General features: G+C 37.3%; 1 protein-coding gene across 7 annotated transcripts in view; it reads right to left on the reverse strand.

The window, feature by feature from the left end:
• INPP4B (inositol polyphosphate-4-phosphatase type II B) overlaps positions 1 to 15,730 on the reverse strand; it is a 315,400-nt gene that overhangs the window by 59,939 nt on the left and 239,731 nt on the right. For all 7 annotated transcript variants that reach the window (XM_061354114.1, XM_061354112.1, XM_061354115.1 and 4 more), the window contains 3 exons: positions 15,390 to 15,498; positions 6,741 to 6,918; positions 2,724 to 2,930 (listed from right to left, as the gene is read on the reverse strand). In XM_061354114.1, the coding sequence (XP_061210098.1) occupies positions 2,724 to 2,930; positions 6,741 to 6,918; positions 15,390 to 15,498 (494 nt within the window). The remainder of the gene's footprint in view (positions 1 to 2,723; positions 2,931 to 6,740; positions 6,919 to 15,389; positions 15,499 to 15,730) is intronic.

Raw genomic sequence — 15,730 nt, forward strand, 5'->3', positions numbered from 1 at the left:
CAGGTGTAGGACCTTGTACTTGGCATGGTTAAACTTCATGAGGTTGGCATCAGCCCACCTCACAAGCATGTCCAGGTACCTCTGGATGGCATTCCTTCCCTCCAGCGTATCAACCAAACCACACAGCTTGGTGTCATCGGCAAACTTGCTGAAGGTGCACTCAATCCCACTGTCCATGTCAGTGATGAAGATGCTAAACAAGACCAGTCCCAACATCGATCCCTGAGGGACACTACTCGTTACTGGTCTCCAGCTGGACATTGAGCCATTGACCACAACTCTTTGTGTGCGGCCATCCAGCCAGTTCTTTATCCACTGAGTGGTCCATTCATCAAATTGATGTCTCTCCAATTTAGAGACAAGAATGTCGTGTGGGACAGTGTCGAACGTTTTACACAAATCCAGGTAGATGACATCAACTGTTTTACCGCTGTCCATCAGTTCTGTAGCCCCATCATAGAAGGCCACCAAATTGGTCAGGCAGGATTTCCCCTTAGTGAAGCCATGCTGGCTGTCACCAAGCACCTTGTTGTTTTTCATGTGCCTTAGCATGCCTTCCAGGAGAATCTGCTCCAAGATTTTGCCAGGCACAGAGGTGAGACTGACTGGTCTGTAATTCCCCTGGTTTGTTCTTTCCTGCAGGGAAGTTCTAGGACAGCAGAAGCAGCTGGCAAGAGGAGAAGAGACTATCTACCCAGAGGCAATCCGAAACTCTCGTTAAATATTTTTCCTTCAACAGTAATGCTTTACTATTGCTTATGTGTAATGCACAATCCATATCACCGTCAGTTACTACAGCATGAATATTTGCACTTTGCATCAAAGAAGAGAGGTACAACACAGTCTTGCTATCCAGAAGGAGGCTTTTTGGAAAACACTAGTCACTCAGTGAAACAGCATTCTCCACAGTTAAGAAATTGAGAGTTATTCCTTACAGATAAATTTGGATGCGAGGGAAGGGGGTAGACCTCAGCTACTGCCTTGAATTCACTTTCGTGATGGTAAGGAAGTCATTGGAAGTGGATGGAACAGGGTTAACTTTACATCAAGCTTTTTAGCTTGACGCCACTGGTTTAGATTTCAGGCAAAACTAAGGCTGAAAATCCAACTGTAAAATGCAGGTCTAGAGCTTATTAATAGAGTGGGAAAAAACAAAACAAAAAAGAAGGATACAGTACCATGCATACGAGGCAATGTATCTCAAAGTTTTTCCCTTTATAGTTGGTTTTCAGAGTAGATTAAGCATTTTTCATACTTCATATGCATTTATTCTTTCTCTTTTCATCATGCTAATAACAATTTGATCATTACAACTACCATTATTCATTACTTAGATTGACAGAAAGAACTGAAAAGTAATAGAAGTCTAACCTATCAAATTTAGAAAAAAACAAATCTCTCTAATATTTTTACTGTCTTAAGTTTGACAATAACTGACTCAGTTTAACTCAGAAAATACTTCAGGATATGCTTTAATCAAGCGGGTAATCCCACTAATTCAGCAGAAAAAAATAGATAAACTGTGAACTAATGTGCTTATAGGTTTTAAGAGATGAGAATCAAGCAACTGACAGAAAAAAATCAAAAATCAATAATGAAATAGAGTAAAGCTAGTGTCTCTGCAGAGAAGCTAAATGACAGCACTAAACTAAAATTGCACAAAAATGCTACTTTTCCAATGTAAAATTTCTCCCTTTTATCAAATTTATTGTGATATTTATCTGAATGTTTCAACAGCTGAAAACAAACATTTTGGGTTTCATTTCAAGGAAAGAACCACCATTCTGGCCCATTGGGCTGTTGAGGAAACATGCAAAAGTTAATTTAAGGCTCTAAAACCAGCAGAAAAATAAAAGAGTAAGTTATTTATTGTTTAACTCTCATGACTACTTAATGCATGGGGTTAGAGATAACTGTCTTTCTCTAGAAGAAATTTATTCTTCTTCCCTTATTTGTGGTATGGATAAAAATCACAGTTCAGGTGCAAGTTCTGTAGCTCATGCAAGTTATTAATAATTTACAATAGCAATTAATATGCTGGCATCCTTTACATTCATGAGAATACAGTAATGAACTGAGCATGAGCCTGAGCTGAATAAAAATAGCTTGAGTTCAGGGCACATGTAACAAAGCAGCAGATCCATTATGAACACATCCACCAAAATAATTAATTTACAAAACCTCAGCCATATAAATAATAAAAATCTTTGGAAGATATGCTAAGACTGTTAAAATCTAGAAGCCCTGTGTAATTTTCAATGCAATCTCAGACATTCTCTAAAAACGGGGTCTAAGGGAAAACAGCTCTTTTTTTGCTGAGAATTAATTAATGTGTATTTAAACTATTTATATTCAGCCTTTGGAAAAAAAAGAAAATAATTTTCCTTCATAATAATGTATGCTACTTTAGTCTCCTTAAGTGTGCCTAACTAGCAAAAAGAACTTTAGAAGGACCAAAGACTATTTCCCTGTCTGTGCAGAGATATTTTGGCTGTTACATGTACAACCAAGGAGCAACACAGAAGCACACTCTAGTTGAGAACATTCTTTCGAGTTATTTTTAAATCTGTACTGTATCTGAAAAATAGTTTTTTACAGTTTTGCAGCCCTTTCCCCTCCCCCTCCCAATAGTATGTGACAAGGACATTTAGAGCTTGTATCTGTTCGTGTTGATTTGGAGGGTTTTAGGATTGAATAGCAGCTAAGAGTTTATGACTACTTACCCACTCCTCTTCATCATATTCAGAATGATGGGGTATAGAGTCCTGTCTTTTAATCTGAGAAGGATGATCCTGATGCTGTAAATCATCCCCCTCTTCTGTACTGTTTTTTGCTGGTTTCTTGAGGACACAGCCAGGCCGGGCTGTATATAGTGCCAAAAGAGCACTTCTGACCAGCTGATCCTTAAATGCATGCACAAATAACTCTGTCTGGAAAAAAAAAACACCATGTATGAAGGAAGAGGTTAGACCAAGGAAGGAAATACTGCAACATAACTATTATAGGACTGAATTACCCTTAGGCAGAGTGGATATTGGTTTCAGGCAGGCCTAAGAGGTAGAAAACAAAGTAGAGATACAATGAGGAATGATTCCAGGGGTGTAGGGATATCATCACATTCCACAATCCCACTGTTCTAAGGATTAAGATAAAAGCACAGTATCTGTCATAGAGATGATTATCTTTGCACACAATCCTATTCGACTTCAAGAATTTGCCTGCAAGGATGAACCTCTACAAGGATCAGTTCCAAGAGTAACCAGCCACAGCTCAATAATTTCTGAATAAATGTCACATACATTTAATTAACAAATTGAATAAAACCACGCTCCTCTACACTGCTGAGACTGCAGCAAAAGCAGTGTTTCCAGAGAGAAATTTTGGTACCTGTTGGTATCAACTCACATATCGGGGCAGGTGAAAAGACCTGATTCCTAGCTTTAGTTTAATTATTTTTAAAGACAGGAAACCTTGAAGTAGTTTTTCTAGGCTCTCTGAAGATGTTATTCAATCACTCTGCATGCTCAGAGAATTCATAGTCTCTGGGGAATACTGCTAGCAAACCCTACCAACCCTCTATAAAGAAGCAAAGTGAGACTTGGTGGAGTTGCATGGTAGAGCTTATCTTCAAGAATCTTCTACAGTATCGTATTGGGAGAATCTAAACTACTTTGTTTGTCATTCCTTAGAAATGACATCATGGCTTTACTGAGATCTTACGCCTCCCTTTCCACTCGAAGTCTGCTTGAGATCGTTTCACATCTCTGCATCAGGCATGGTAGCTTTACATTTCAGAAATTTTATGTATTGGACAATTTGAAGTAAGGAATGCCCACTATGACTGCAATATATATTAGGTAACTACCTGAAAAGTCTAAGCAGTTTAAATTAATGTAAATATTTTATAGGGAAAGTTCAGTTTAAGAAGCAAAGAGGCATGGAAGCAAACCTCCATTTTTCTGTATAGAGACTAAAACGCTTCTATAATTAAATTCCATTGGTTTAACAACAATCTACATTTCAGCTGCATTTTCTTACAGCTCAGTACTGCTACATTTGCAGAACATCACTATTTATAAAATTGTATTGCAATCACAAAACAAGTCTATACAAAGAAATGAAAACTTTGCAATTTCTTTTAGATACTCAACCAAAGAATATTTCTGCAAACAAAGATAGGCATAGCTGGAAAATGAACTTATCAAGCCTTCTGCAAGCTGCAAATGCTGATATATTTGTCGACAGCTAGAGGCTTTCTTAATCAATTAACAGAAAACCTTGATAAAAGGTTAGTCTCAGGAAAACACTATAGCAAACTGCAAATCATACACAGAGAAGTAAAACCATGCTTACTATGAGAAAATAAGCTCAATTTAAGAAGCAGCAGTGGAATTATTTGATTTTCTACTTTCAAGCCATGCATCCAGTCTTTCTATTTCTAACATAAATACTTACCTGTAATTCGTCTTACTGATAGCTCAGATATACTCCCTGCTACCTAATGTTTTTAGAAAGAATTATTCTTTATATCAAGCTTAATGTTATCTTAAAGTGTTATCCTTTTTAATATATTTGAGGAATTTAATCACCAGAAAACTCATTTTTACCATTTCCTCAAATAGCAGTTTCATTCCTAAATTTCTAGTTAAAATGTATGAGAACATTTCTATTTTACATATAAAATAGTATACAAAAGGTGGTAGAGCAGAAGCACCTCATAAGCATAACAATATAGGTAGGCTTCACATAATTCTATTCAGAAGAACATACCAACCTACCTTAAATATAAGCAGGGACACTTTGTTAGTCTTAATTCTCCCATACTGGACCAGATTACAGAGACAGGCTATTTTAGAATATTGAGATGATGCTTTGTATTACCTATGAGGGACTCAGCTGCAGCACTGTTTGGTTTCACTCAGTCTGGGTTTCTGAAACTTGACATTGGCTTTCTCTGAAGCTGTTTCTTGGTCTTTCTTTTCCAAATGAAAGACCTCCTTTCTTTTTTACAGGCAGCCGTGCCTCTACACTAGTTTCTTCAGCAAGGGTCCCACCCTTTTTCTCAATTATCTGTCTTCTCCTCAGAGTAAATTTGGGACTAGCCAGGGAAGCAGGTATTCAGTCATTCATGCAGTAGTCGTTCAGACAACTGGATTCATCTCTTCCAAGCAAAAAGTGGAGGATAGACAGAAACTATGGGTTGTAGGTGGACTATGTCAGGTTAGACTCCTGCTTCCACATCTGGGAATCTGTGCTCCAGTACTAACCAGCAATTTAATCCTGGTCCTGAATAGTTGATATGGACATATATAACTAAATGACAAACAATAAACTTAAAATGTCTGTGACTTCTCCAAACTCAAGGGATTGTCCTTATCAGCCCTTTTCTGTGCCCAGACTCTCCAATAGGCCATGGCTCAAACAATCAGTCAGTATCACAGCTGCCTGCAGCCACTCTGAAATCATTCAGTCCTCCAGCCCAGGCAGGCAAAGGTGGGAAGGGCAAAGCCAGTGGCTATAGCCACAAACAAATTCCTTAGCAACTGGGTCTTGGATCTTCACAACAAACACTTTGTTTGATTTGCTTTACTTTTGTTTGCATATTTCTTTGAACTAAGCACTAACAGAGTGGCTCCACTTTTTCTACATGCAACTAAGAATGGCCTCCTTTGGTATGACATGGAAAGGTATGCTGTAACTACCACACCCCCACACCCCCCCCTTCCTTAATCTACAGTCCGAATTCTACTTTCCTACATAGTCCTTGACACTCAGTGACTCCAATATTCTCAGAGTTACTGTGGTTTTACACATCTGTAACCAACAGCAACATTTATGTCCCCTGTGGCTCCAATGCAATGCCTTCACAGTATGTGACTGAGTTCAATATCCAGATTTGAAACTCTCCCATTGAAAGATGTACTGCTGGGATAATAGTGCTCAACAGACCACAGGGTTTGCTACTTCCCAATAGCTGAAGATATATTGAAATGATTATTGATAGTGTTATTAAGCCATATTGAGATCACATTACAGAAGGTACGGCCCATGAAGCAATGGGAAACTTTTTTCCAACCCCTCTGGTCAGAGCTATAGTGCTTAATATTTTTGTAAGATAACATATGCTTAAAAGTACTTCAGACTTCAGCTAATCTACAGTATCACTCTGTGAGACAGGTGGAAAATATTATCATCCTTAATTTAGAGCTAAAGAAGCTAACATGAGGAAAAGCCTACAGCTACAGCGGAGTATAATACAAGAAAGAGAATTAAACTTTGAGACCTCCTGGTGCCAACTTCTCCTTCCAGATTGTATCACCATTTCTGATCATGGTATAATTCTAAACATTAGCTCAAACCTGGCTTCAGCTACCTCCCACAAGCTCAAATTTGAAGTATGAAAGAAAGAGAAATAAACTAACCATTTATCATGCTGCAAAATTATTTACAATAATCTATTTTTTTATAAACCCCAGTATGTGGCCACTAGAGGATAAGACACACATGAAATTAATTATACTTTCAAATAAAGACAACCTTTATAGTTTTCATAAATTTTCTACACAGAAAATGCTAAATAATATTCTTTTTCTAATAGCAACATTCTGAAGCTTATTTTAGCAGAGCTTATTTAACATTTGCTGATGCTGTGAAAGTCAATTTATGCAGGAAAAAAAAAAAACCAGTAGTTAGAGAGTTGGTTATTCCATTTTCCATTGCAGTGAAGATTTGAATCTTACTTTTTCTGAAAGCATCTTTAAAGAATTCTTCAAGCTGTCTGGAGAATGCTGGCTTGCAGAATTAAGTAGCAGGTCTGCATGGTTTGATATGAGAGGTTGTAGATGATTGATGTTGCTGAGAACTTCTTTTGCCTTGGCTGTGTTTTCAGGTGAATAGTAAATACACTGGTATCCAGTACTGTAATGACAGAGAAAGGGTCACAAAACATCAAAGTCGTTCTGCTATTAATAGCAATGCTTAATGTGCTAAAAATTTTACCTGGTTTTGCAAATAATGATAGCTACCTAAATTTCACTGATATCATTGAAATGCTCCTTATTTAAGGCTAAAAACAACTCCTTGCTAGAACAGTAGAGGACAACAGACTGCCCACTACCAAATGCTCCAAGCAGCACTGTTCAACTTAATCATCCCTGTGAGTGATGGATCTTAACACAAGAAAAACAGGTTTTTATTTATTTATTAAAAAAAAATGTAATTCTGGAGAAATGAAATGTTTGACCAAGTCACTTAATAATCACAAAGGTCATAAGGCTTCTTAGTTTTCCAACTTGACTCCCCATCACGTTATTACCTATCACATTAAGTATTTCAAAATGAGCCATTCCTGTTTAATTGATCAGTGGCCCACACTATGTTTTGATTAGCATCAGTGATGTCTAGGAATTGGTAATAACCGGAGCTATCTCAAATAAAAAGCATGTGTCTCATTTGCAAGAAAAGACATAGAAATAGGGTATGGGAGTTAATTACTGCAAAACCACACAAATGAACACTGCAAACTTTCTACTTTTAACTGTTTGCAAACTACTGAAATTCTTTTGCATTCCCACCCCTTGGTTGTTTTTTTTCTCCAACACTTCCTAATTATGCAATATCCTTTTCATAACATTATTCCAAAATACCATTTTAGACAGCTTGCACACAGCTGTATTCTTCGATGTAGTATACATCTCCCCACCTAAAACTCTTGTATCTAATCTGTCTATTTATAAAGCCCTGCTTCAGCCTTTTGGAGAAACTAACCAAAACCTTCTGCAGTTTCAGGTTAACCTATAATGTTAACAAGGAAAAACTGTAATCAAGCAACACCTAGAACATTACTAATGGCAGAGCAACATACATGCTAGTCCCCAGTTGGTTCTATAAGCCTACCCCTTCTTTTCTCCTGGGTCCTTTTATCATACATCCTTCAGACGCTTCTGCCCTCTCCCAACCATTTTAATTTCCTTCTTAATTTCACGTATTAAGACATGAAATTTGTGCAATCCTTTGAACAATATACGCTGGTTTTCATTTCAGTCTTTCCCCAGATCTCTTCACTCCCCCATCAGAAATTAATTCTAAATTAAATTTAATTTGATAAAGGACATATACAATGCACATTCAGAAGTCTAAATGAAGCCACTTCCTTACAACTTAAATGGCTGAAGTCTTGTGCCAAATAAGGATAGATGCAAGCAGTCTTAAAATTAAGCCTCTTGCTTAGATACTTTGCTAAGTTGCAGTCACAAATTCCAAAATACCCCAACCTACTTCTCCATCTTTCAATGATGTCTCTATTTTTAGATATAATTCTTTGTGGAGGTAGCCTGGATGAAGGGCATCTGAGTCAGCGAAGCTTTGCAATGATCAGTCATGCTACCAGCCACATCAAAATCACTATGCGCTTCCAATTTGCAGTCCACTACATGAATTGCTGTACTGCTGAGTGCAGAGGCCAGAATTCCGAATACTTCAACAAAATGAATAGTACAAACTATCTCTCCTACTAATTTTGGGAGGAAAAAAAAATTTCCTGTCCCTCGGGGAAATGAGGAATTGGCCACAGGATTGCCTTCAAGGTGTAAACACTTAGCGAAATGAACTTCCAAAGTTAGAGCTCTCTCTAAATTTACCACAGCTCCAAGCTGTCAGAGTCAGTAGACAGGGCAGAGGCAAATAGTAATCTAGTCTATGTTAATTGTAAGTCTTGATGCTTCACAGCACTGAATAATCTTTTCTAATTCCCCTTCAGGCTTCCCCCTCCCATTATGAAACGGCCTTTTTGCGGTTTGAATCTGGCTAACACTGTTATCAAGCACACCATGCACACACTTCTTTCTGGGATTCCCCTCAGCCTTTAATTCCCAGATCATTTTCACTCATCTCCCACAGCTCTAAGCTTCACCAAATATTGCAGCAGAAAAGCTACAGTCAATGCTATAAGAAAAGAAAGAGGAAAGCGAGATACTAAACCTATAGGTAGTTCTCATTCTAATAAAGGAAATCGTAGCTTCTAAATCATAAATAATAAACAGAGAATGACTTTTTCTTCAAAATGAAGTGTTCAATCAGGCCTCATTATTTGGCTAATTTTAACATTTCCTGACCCCCAGAAAGCATGATATGATTCTAAATATTCAGTTTCTTTCAGAATTTGAGGGCAACTTCTCTCCTCCAAGAAACTGCATAATTATTATTCAGAAACAACATGTTTGGGAGTATCTGGAATTTCTAATTGTTGTGTCTCAACAGTGTTCCATCTAAGACTAGCCTAAGATTTTCCATGGCCTTGTCACTCATGAAAAGACATTACTACTTCCAAGTCACTGAAATTGGTTTCTTTATAAATAATTAGTTTTAGAGCTTGATGCCACATACAGCTGTGGTATATAAGCAGCATTACCTAAAAGAAGCAGCTACCAAAAGAACATGTAGAGAAACTTTTCCCAGGTGTTGTAACGCAGAAACTAGATGAAGGGAATTACAAGTAAGAAACTTTTGCACTGGGCCAAAGGCCGCATGAGTAGGTCCAGTGTGGGATGCCAGCAGCACTATGAAAACCTACCTTTGATATGCAAAATGTATTATTAGTCAGGTTTGAAAAACTCTATAATAATGTCTTCTGGGTTAAGTTTCAAAGCTCTCACTAAGCATATTTAATCATTTCCACATATTGGCACCATCATTAACTATGTACATATGACTGTCACTGGTCATTTCATTTTGAAAACTGGTTTAATGACACGGTCATGTAATTTGAATAAAGATTACATTGACTAGATCTGCAATTTAAATTAACAAAGTTTTTTGCCTGAGAATAAATACTGCAATATGCTAAATGTCTAATTTTTAATGACACTCCAAGTAACTCCACTCCTGCTGTTAACTGAGTAATTTGTGTGACTGAGTTAAATTATCACCATCTGGGACTGGGTTAAAATCTTTCAACAATGAACATTTGACCTTGCTTTTTTCAACAGTCAAAACCACAGACAACAACAGCAAGAATCCAGTTAAAGTATACGCAGCAAGAGCCTGTACACCCAGATAACCTCCAGGTTACGTACATTACAGAAGATACCAATTCAGTGGCTTATTTATGCATCACGTATATTCTGTCTGAAGAGGGAAGTGAGGCTCAAAAATAAATTTGAAACATTAAAACCCCTCAACCTCAGAACAATTCACTGCTTCAGGAAACAAAACTAAACAATGTTATCAGTGCCGAGATTTTGATGTTATCAGTGCTGAAGATTTCCCTTGCAAACTTGGAAATTCTGACTTTGAATACTGAAGAAAATAAAATTATTAGTTCTAATCTATCCTTAACTTACTAAGTCCAAATCTCCACAAATTCTTATCTTGAAGCAATGGCTAAGGCTATATGCACAGCTTCTTTTGCTGATCTTCTATTTCCTCTTCATTCCTAACTGACCCTTGGAATAACTACATCAGTGCCTTCAGCTGGTAATGTTGGACACAAGTTTCAGTCAAAAGAAAGGTCAAGATGCTCTTCATCAACCCTCTGGAGACCTAAGTGGGACTGATGCCACAGGGGCATAGGTGAATCTTACAGTTAGTGAATCTTCCTAGGAAGACTAAGTTCAGGCAGATTGAATGCCCAGGGAAAGCCTTCCACAGTTCTTCGAATTAATTTAAGGGTATCTTTACATTGGTGGGGGTCCATGGAGGAGGAAGTTTCTTGCTCTCCAAAACATATGATCCTTTCCAACCTTCACATACAAAGCTCCTCAACTCCTTCTTCTCTTCTTTTCCCAGCCCCAGTCCCTTTTCTTTTATACCTGCTTAAGGAAACTCTTCAGGCAATTCTGTCCTGAGTGTCTAGAGCCTGGAAAATACTGATGAGACTTTTATATCTCAACAAATAGTATAATCTGTGGCAGTTTCCCAGCAAAACTTCCAACAGCACTAATTAATGGCCAATGAAAAAAAAAATGTTCATCTCCATGAAGTCTAATTTCTCTTTCTCACACACATGTTGGAATACACACACACAAAGAAACCCAAAACAAAAAACGGTGGAAAGTGAGCAAAGAATAACACCTCTGTGAACAGTGCAATGCATGACAGGCTGTGGTTTCCCTTTGAGAATAAAGGCTACAACTAGATGAAATGCAATTCATTATTATTTCAACAGCTCTGGGATTTTCTGTGGAACAGTACCATTTCAGGTTCCTCAGAGAATGGAAATGGGTTAAAGGAAGACCTCAGAATTGATGAAATTTCTGGTAACATGTATGTTTGTAAAGAAACATACCTCACACCTTGACCAAAAGCTAGGAGTAGTCAAAGAAAAGAGGATCCTTTTGGGCAGTTTAAACCCGAATTACATTATTATGGCTTTAGGAAAAAAAAAAAAAAATCAACAGAAAATCCATTTCAGTGTTATTCCAGCTTTACGCCTGTACTAATTTAAAGCAGGGTAATTTCTGAAGAACTTGCTAGAAACAGTCTACAAAATTGTAGTGAATTACAGCACCTAATGCAGCTTGTGGGACACCCATTTTTCTTGATGATGAGTACCAGGGCATTAAAAATCTTGTAATCATCAGGCTATGTGTTTTGGCTACACCATGGATTATAAAATTAAATTTTAAATTAGAAAAATGTCCTCAAAAGTATCTAGAAAGTGATTTATGCACATTTTGAGCATCAAGACATTATATGTGTATAAGTTACTGTATACAGCATAATGTATACTGCCTTATGTCCCTGCACAAATGAGCTCTAAAAATAATTTGCTGTACCATCTAGACTGGTGATGATGAAGACTACAAGGCCTTCCATTTGCAGGTAGGAGAAGTAACCTATACCAGCAGGCCAACAGAAGACTGAATCTGAACAACTGATTGACTTTCTCTTTCAGCTAGAAATAAGGAAGGAAAAAAAAAGAATAAACCAATACAACATCATGAAAAAAAATCTAAACCAAATCTGTATTGTTTTATACACATACAGTGCATATTGTGCAATGATTTCACATACTGTGATCAAACTTCAGTGATTTGGATTTAAATGTGATTATGCCTAAACAAGATTAAAAAAAACCCCTTTGCTCTTACTGGTGTTGTGAACCTCACCGCTAGCTACTAAAGGGACAGACATATTAGAGCCATGTCTTATAGACAGGCCTGACATTTGCAGTTGCAAAGCCTTTTATCTGTGTTTTTGTTGCAAACCAAAACCAGTACAGATTGTGAATGGGTAATAAAATAATGGACCTGCTTTCAGACCGCATACCATTAAGTCTTGTTTTTCAACTTCTCCCTATTATTTGAGATCAGGTTTTTAGAAATCTCTTATTTTTTTTTAATATGTCTTTCTTAGTGGTAACAAATGAGAGAACTGCAAAAATACTGCATTTTTAAATAAATATTATATAATACCTTCCCCTCTTTTTTTGTCTGCAAAAAATACATATGTAATAGAAAATTTCTATATGTAATAGAAAATATGCCAGCCCTATCTTCAGATACACATTTTCTGCATTTCTCTGTTTGATAAACTTTCATGAAACATATGGTTCAATCTTGTTCTGGTTTGGCAATTGCAAATGCAATTATGATCTTGCAAAGTGGGATATAACCTTGCTACCAGCTGACAGTTCCTCTTGTTTGTTAATTCCCCAAGCATAGATTTGAGCAAGGAATATTTTGTGATATGATGATACTGTTGAATATTTCAATAACCTATTCTAATAATCAGCCTGAAGGTCAAAGGCATGCAAGGCATTCTGTCATGTGCTAACAGTATCTTGAAAGCTACCAGGATTGGCTTGAGAAATAATCTCTTCCCACATCTTCCTCTACGTATTCAGCTCAGTTCGCCTAGAAGAAACAGCTGCTAAATCTGCATTTTTCTGTTCATTTTATATTCTGACTGATATCTCAAGGTGTCACTTCTTCCTTCAACCAGATCCTCAGAAAAGCTGCTCCAATTGTAAACCAGAAAATTTAAATTGTAAAAGCTGCCCCTGGAAATGCTCTTTGTCCTCAAACTATCCTCATGCAGTTAAACAAACAGGTGCCTACAAAATAAAGTTGTCATTGCCACAGTGAAAGAAATTCTCTGTGGCAAGAATGAGAATGGTCACTTCTTGTATATATTTAGAGTAGACCAATTCTTCAAATGAGATCATATTCAGAGATTACTTTCTCCAGTCTTTTGAGTCACACAAGATCTTCTAGTTGAGTTTGTGCTGCTCTCAAAGACAGATGAATTTTGGAGGTTTCCTCCTTTCTACTTCATGGGAATTCGTATGCTAAATGTCCATTTCTTCAGGTCTGGTAAGTGATTTGCTAAAATTGCAGTCCCCTGTTTTCAATGCTCAAAATTAAGTTGGGTAGCCTGACGGAGGCTCTTTCTTTTTTTTTAGGAAGAGTCTGAGAGGATACTAACAGTTACCCTAGTTATATCATCCTAAATACAGATTTTTGCTCTTCCGTGGGAACAAGGAAACATGAGAACTGCACTGTCAGAGTAAAAGTCCAGTAATCTGTCCTTGAAAGTCACCAAAGTACAAGTGCTTCTGAGGGATGCAAAGAAGTCTAAGCAGCAAGGCAAATATAAGGTGATGTGTAGGCACTTTGAAATAGGTATAAAATGCTTTGATAAAATCTGCACAAAGCTTTATCCTGTGCTCTTGATCACAATCTATCAACTTAGAGGTCTATATGATTGAGTCAATAAGAGTGAATGAAAATGAGAAGAGGCTGTACAGCACTGAGTATCCTTTGCCATCCTATCCTTTTGACATAGAACATTGAATAGGATCCAAAGAAATGAGTCTAGCTCATCATATTCTATTCTCCTGTTACAGGCATCTAAGAAACAAGAGCATTGTCTACCCATTCCTATGAGATACTGCAATATGTTCTCCCAGGAAGAACTCCAGGAAGACTAGGCCTCTTCCCTATAAAGCATTTTCCTTTTCTTCAAGGAACAGAAATATCAGTTAATGATTTCAAGTCTGCCTCACAGCTATCTTCCATTTTGGGAGATCACATTCTGTCAATAGGGATATGCTGCAGGACTGCACAAGTGAGAAACAGTTCATTTTCTGAAAGCACTTATGACATTTTCTTCTTATGAGATGTAATAAAACCCCACTAAATACAACTGCAACTATATTAATCAGATAGTTAAAAAGCAGCTATTTTAAGAAATGCCTTTAGACATTTTCTTTATCATGTACTTCATATGCCTCCATATCATGGGGATAAGGCTGCCTATCCCATCGCTGATAGCAGAATATGTACCTACTGTTAACACAAAGTCCACTCATGGGTCTTGTGTGAACAGTGATGTTCATGTTTCACTAACAAGCTTTCTCATCAGAGGTGGCAAGAGAAATGAAAGACTTTGGAAGATTTTTATGTCATGCAATGCAAAGAGAAAAATAATAATGCAGCTTTCAAAGCAAATACATCTGCTGGTTTCAGTTTGGTTTTAGTATTGATGCCAATTTCTAGTCAACCTAGAAGTCAACAATAGATTTTTATAATTTCTGCTCATTCTTTATGATATTGTAGCTATGCAAATTTTCTTAGCATTGAAAACAATAGAATTCATTTTCTACGGAGCATCCCAATGCTTAGACTAGCATATATGCCGTACTTTCCTGCATTCTCTTTTGAATGTTGTGCCACTGACTGCATGGGGTTGGCACAGTTGAAGCATTGAGCAGTCACAACTCTGGGTGCTGCCAGTGACAGCTGTGGCTGCTTGAAATTTCTTAACAGCCATAGCAACAAACACAAATACGTCCAATTCTTGGTCAGCAAAATATGCAACTAACAGTATTGTACATATTGAGTAGTTAACAAAGCACTTGAGTACTGCAATAAACTGAAACCTCAGTTAGGGTCTTATCTTTGCTTATTCTTGTTTCATCTTTCTGAAAAACAAGAGGAGTTCCCTCTTTACTTCACAGACGTACTAAAAATACTTTTGTTCCCATATACCCAGAGCTGTCAGAAATGAAGTTACTGTTTATTGAAAAATTGTCTCTAGCCGCTTTCCACTTAGCACAAGAATTACCAAAACGCTATTTCATTCTGCACAGCATATTTTCAAGCACTGATATTTCTCAAGTTCCCAAAATATAGGAAAAAAATGTCACAATTTTGAGTTTGTATTTAAAAATGGGTCTTCACACTAAAAGTAAACTCTGCTTCAATTTTGCAGCCCAGTAAAGCAGAGAAGATAAAGGAAATAAGTTATAAATGCATCCTTCCTCCATCCTACTAGATTTTAATCTTCCATGCGTTCAGCAGGGTAAACCATTTTGTTACTCAAGTGAGCTCATAACATTTAAATGCAACTTTAATGATATTTTCCTAGCTACTTACAAAATTACTTACTTTCGTCTTTCCGCCTCAAATTTACTCAGCAGTTTTCGGAGACCACCATTCTTAAATCCTTGGAAATGCGCTGCCGGCGCTCCCACCGTGATGACATCATACAGAGCATCTGGAACAGCAACAGACAAGCACAGAGATTTGCATGGACCTATCCCCATGGTATGGCAACACTATGACATCTACTCACAAGATGTGAGAACAACAGGTCTATATTAGTTCCGACGAATAATCAGCGCCTCAGGGAGGCCCAAAGGCTAATCAATCCATATAGCCACCTGCACACCTTTGAAAGTTTATCTGATTTATTGCTACATCTAAATTATATGCCACAGCACAGAATA

This window comes from Neopsephotus bourkii, unplaced genomic scaffold (genome assembly GCF_033783945.1).
Source record: "Neopsephotus bourkii isolate Nb327-2 ecotype Australia unplaced genomic scaffold, CSIRO-AGI_Nbou_v1 NB_718, whole genome shotgun sequence".
Classification (NCBI taxonomy): domain Eukaryota; kingdom Metazoa; phylum Chordata; class Aves; order Psittaciformes; family Psittacidae; genus Neopsephotus; species Neopsephotus bourkii.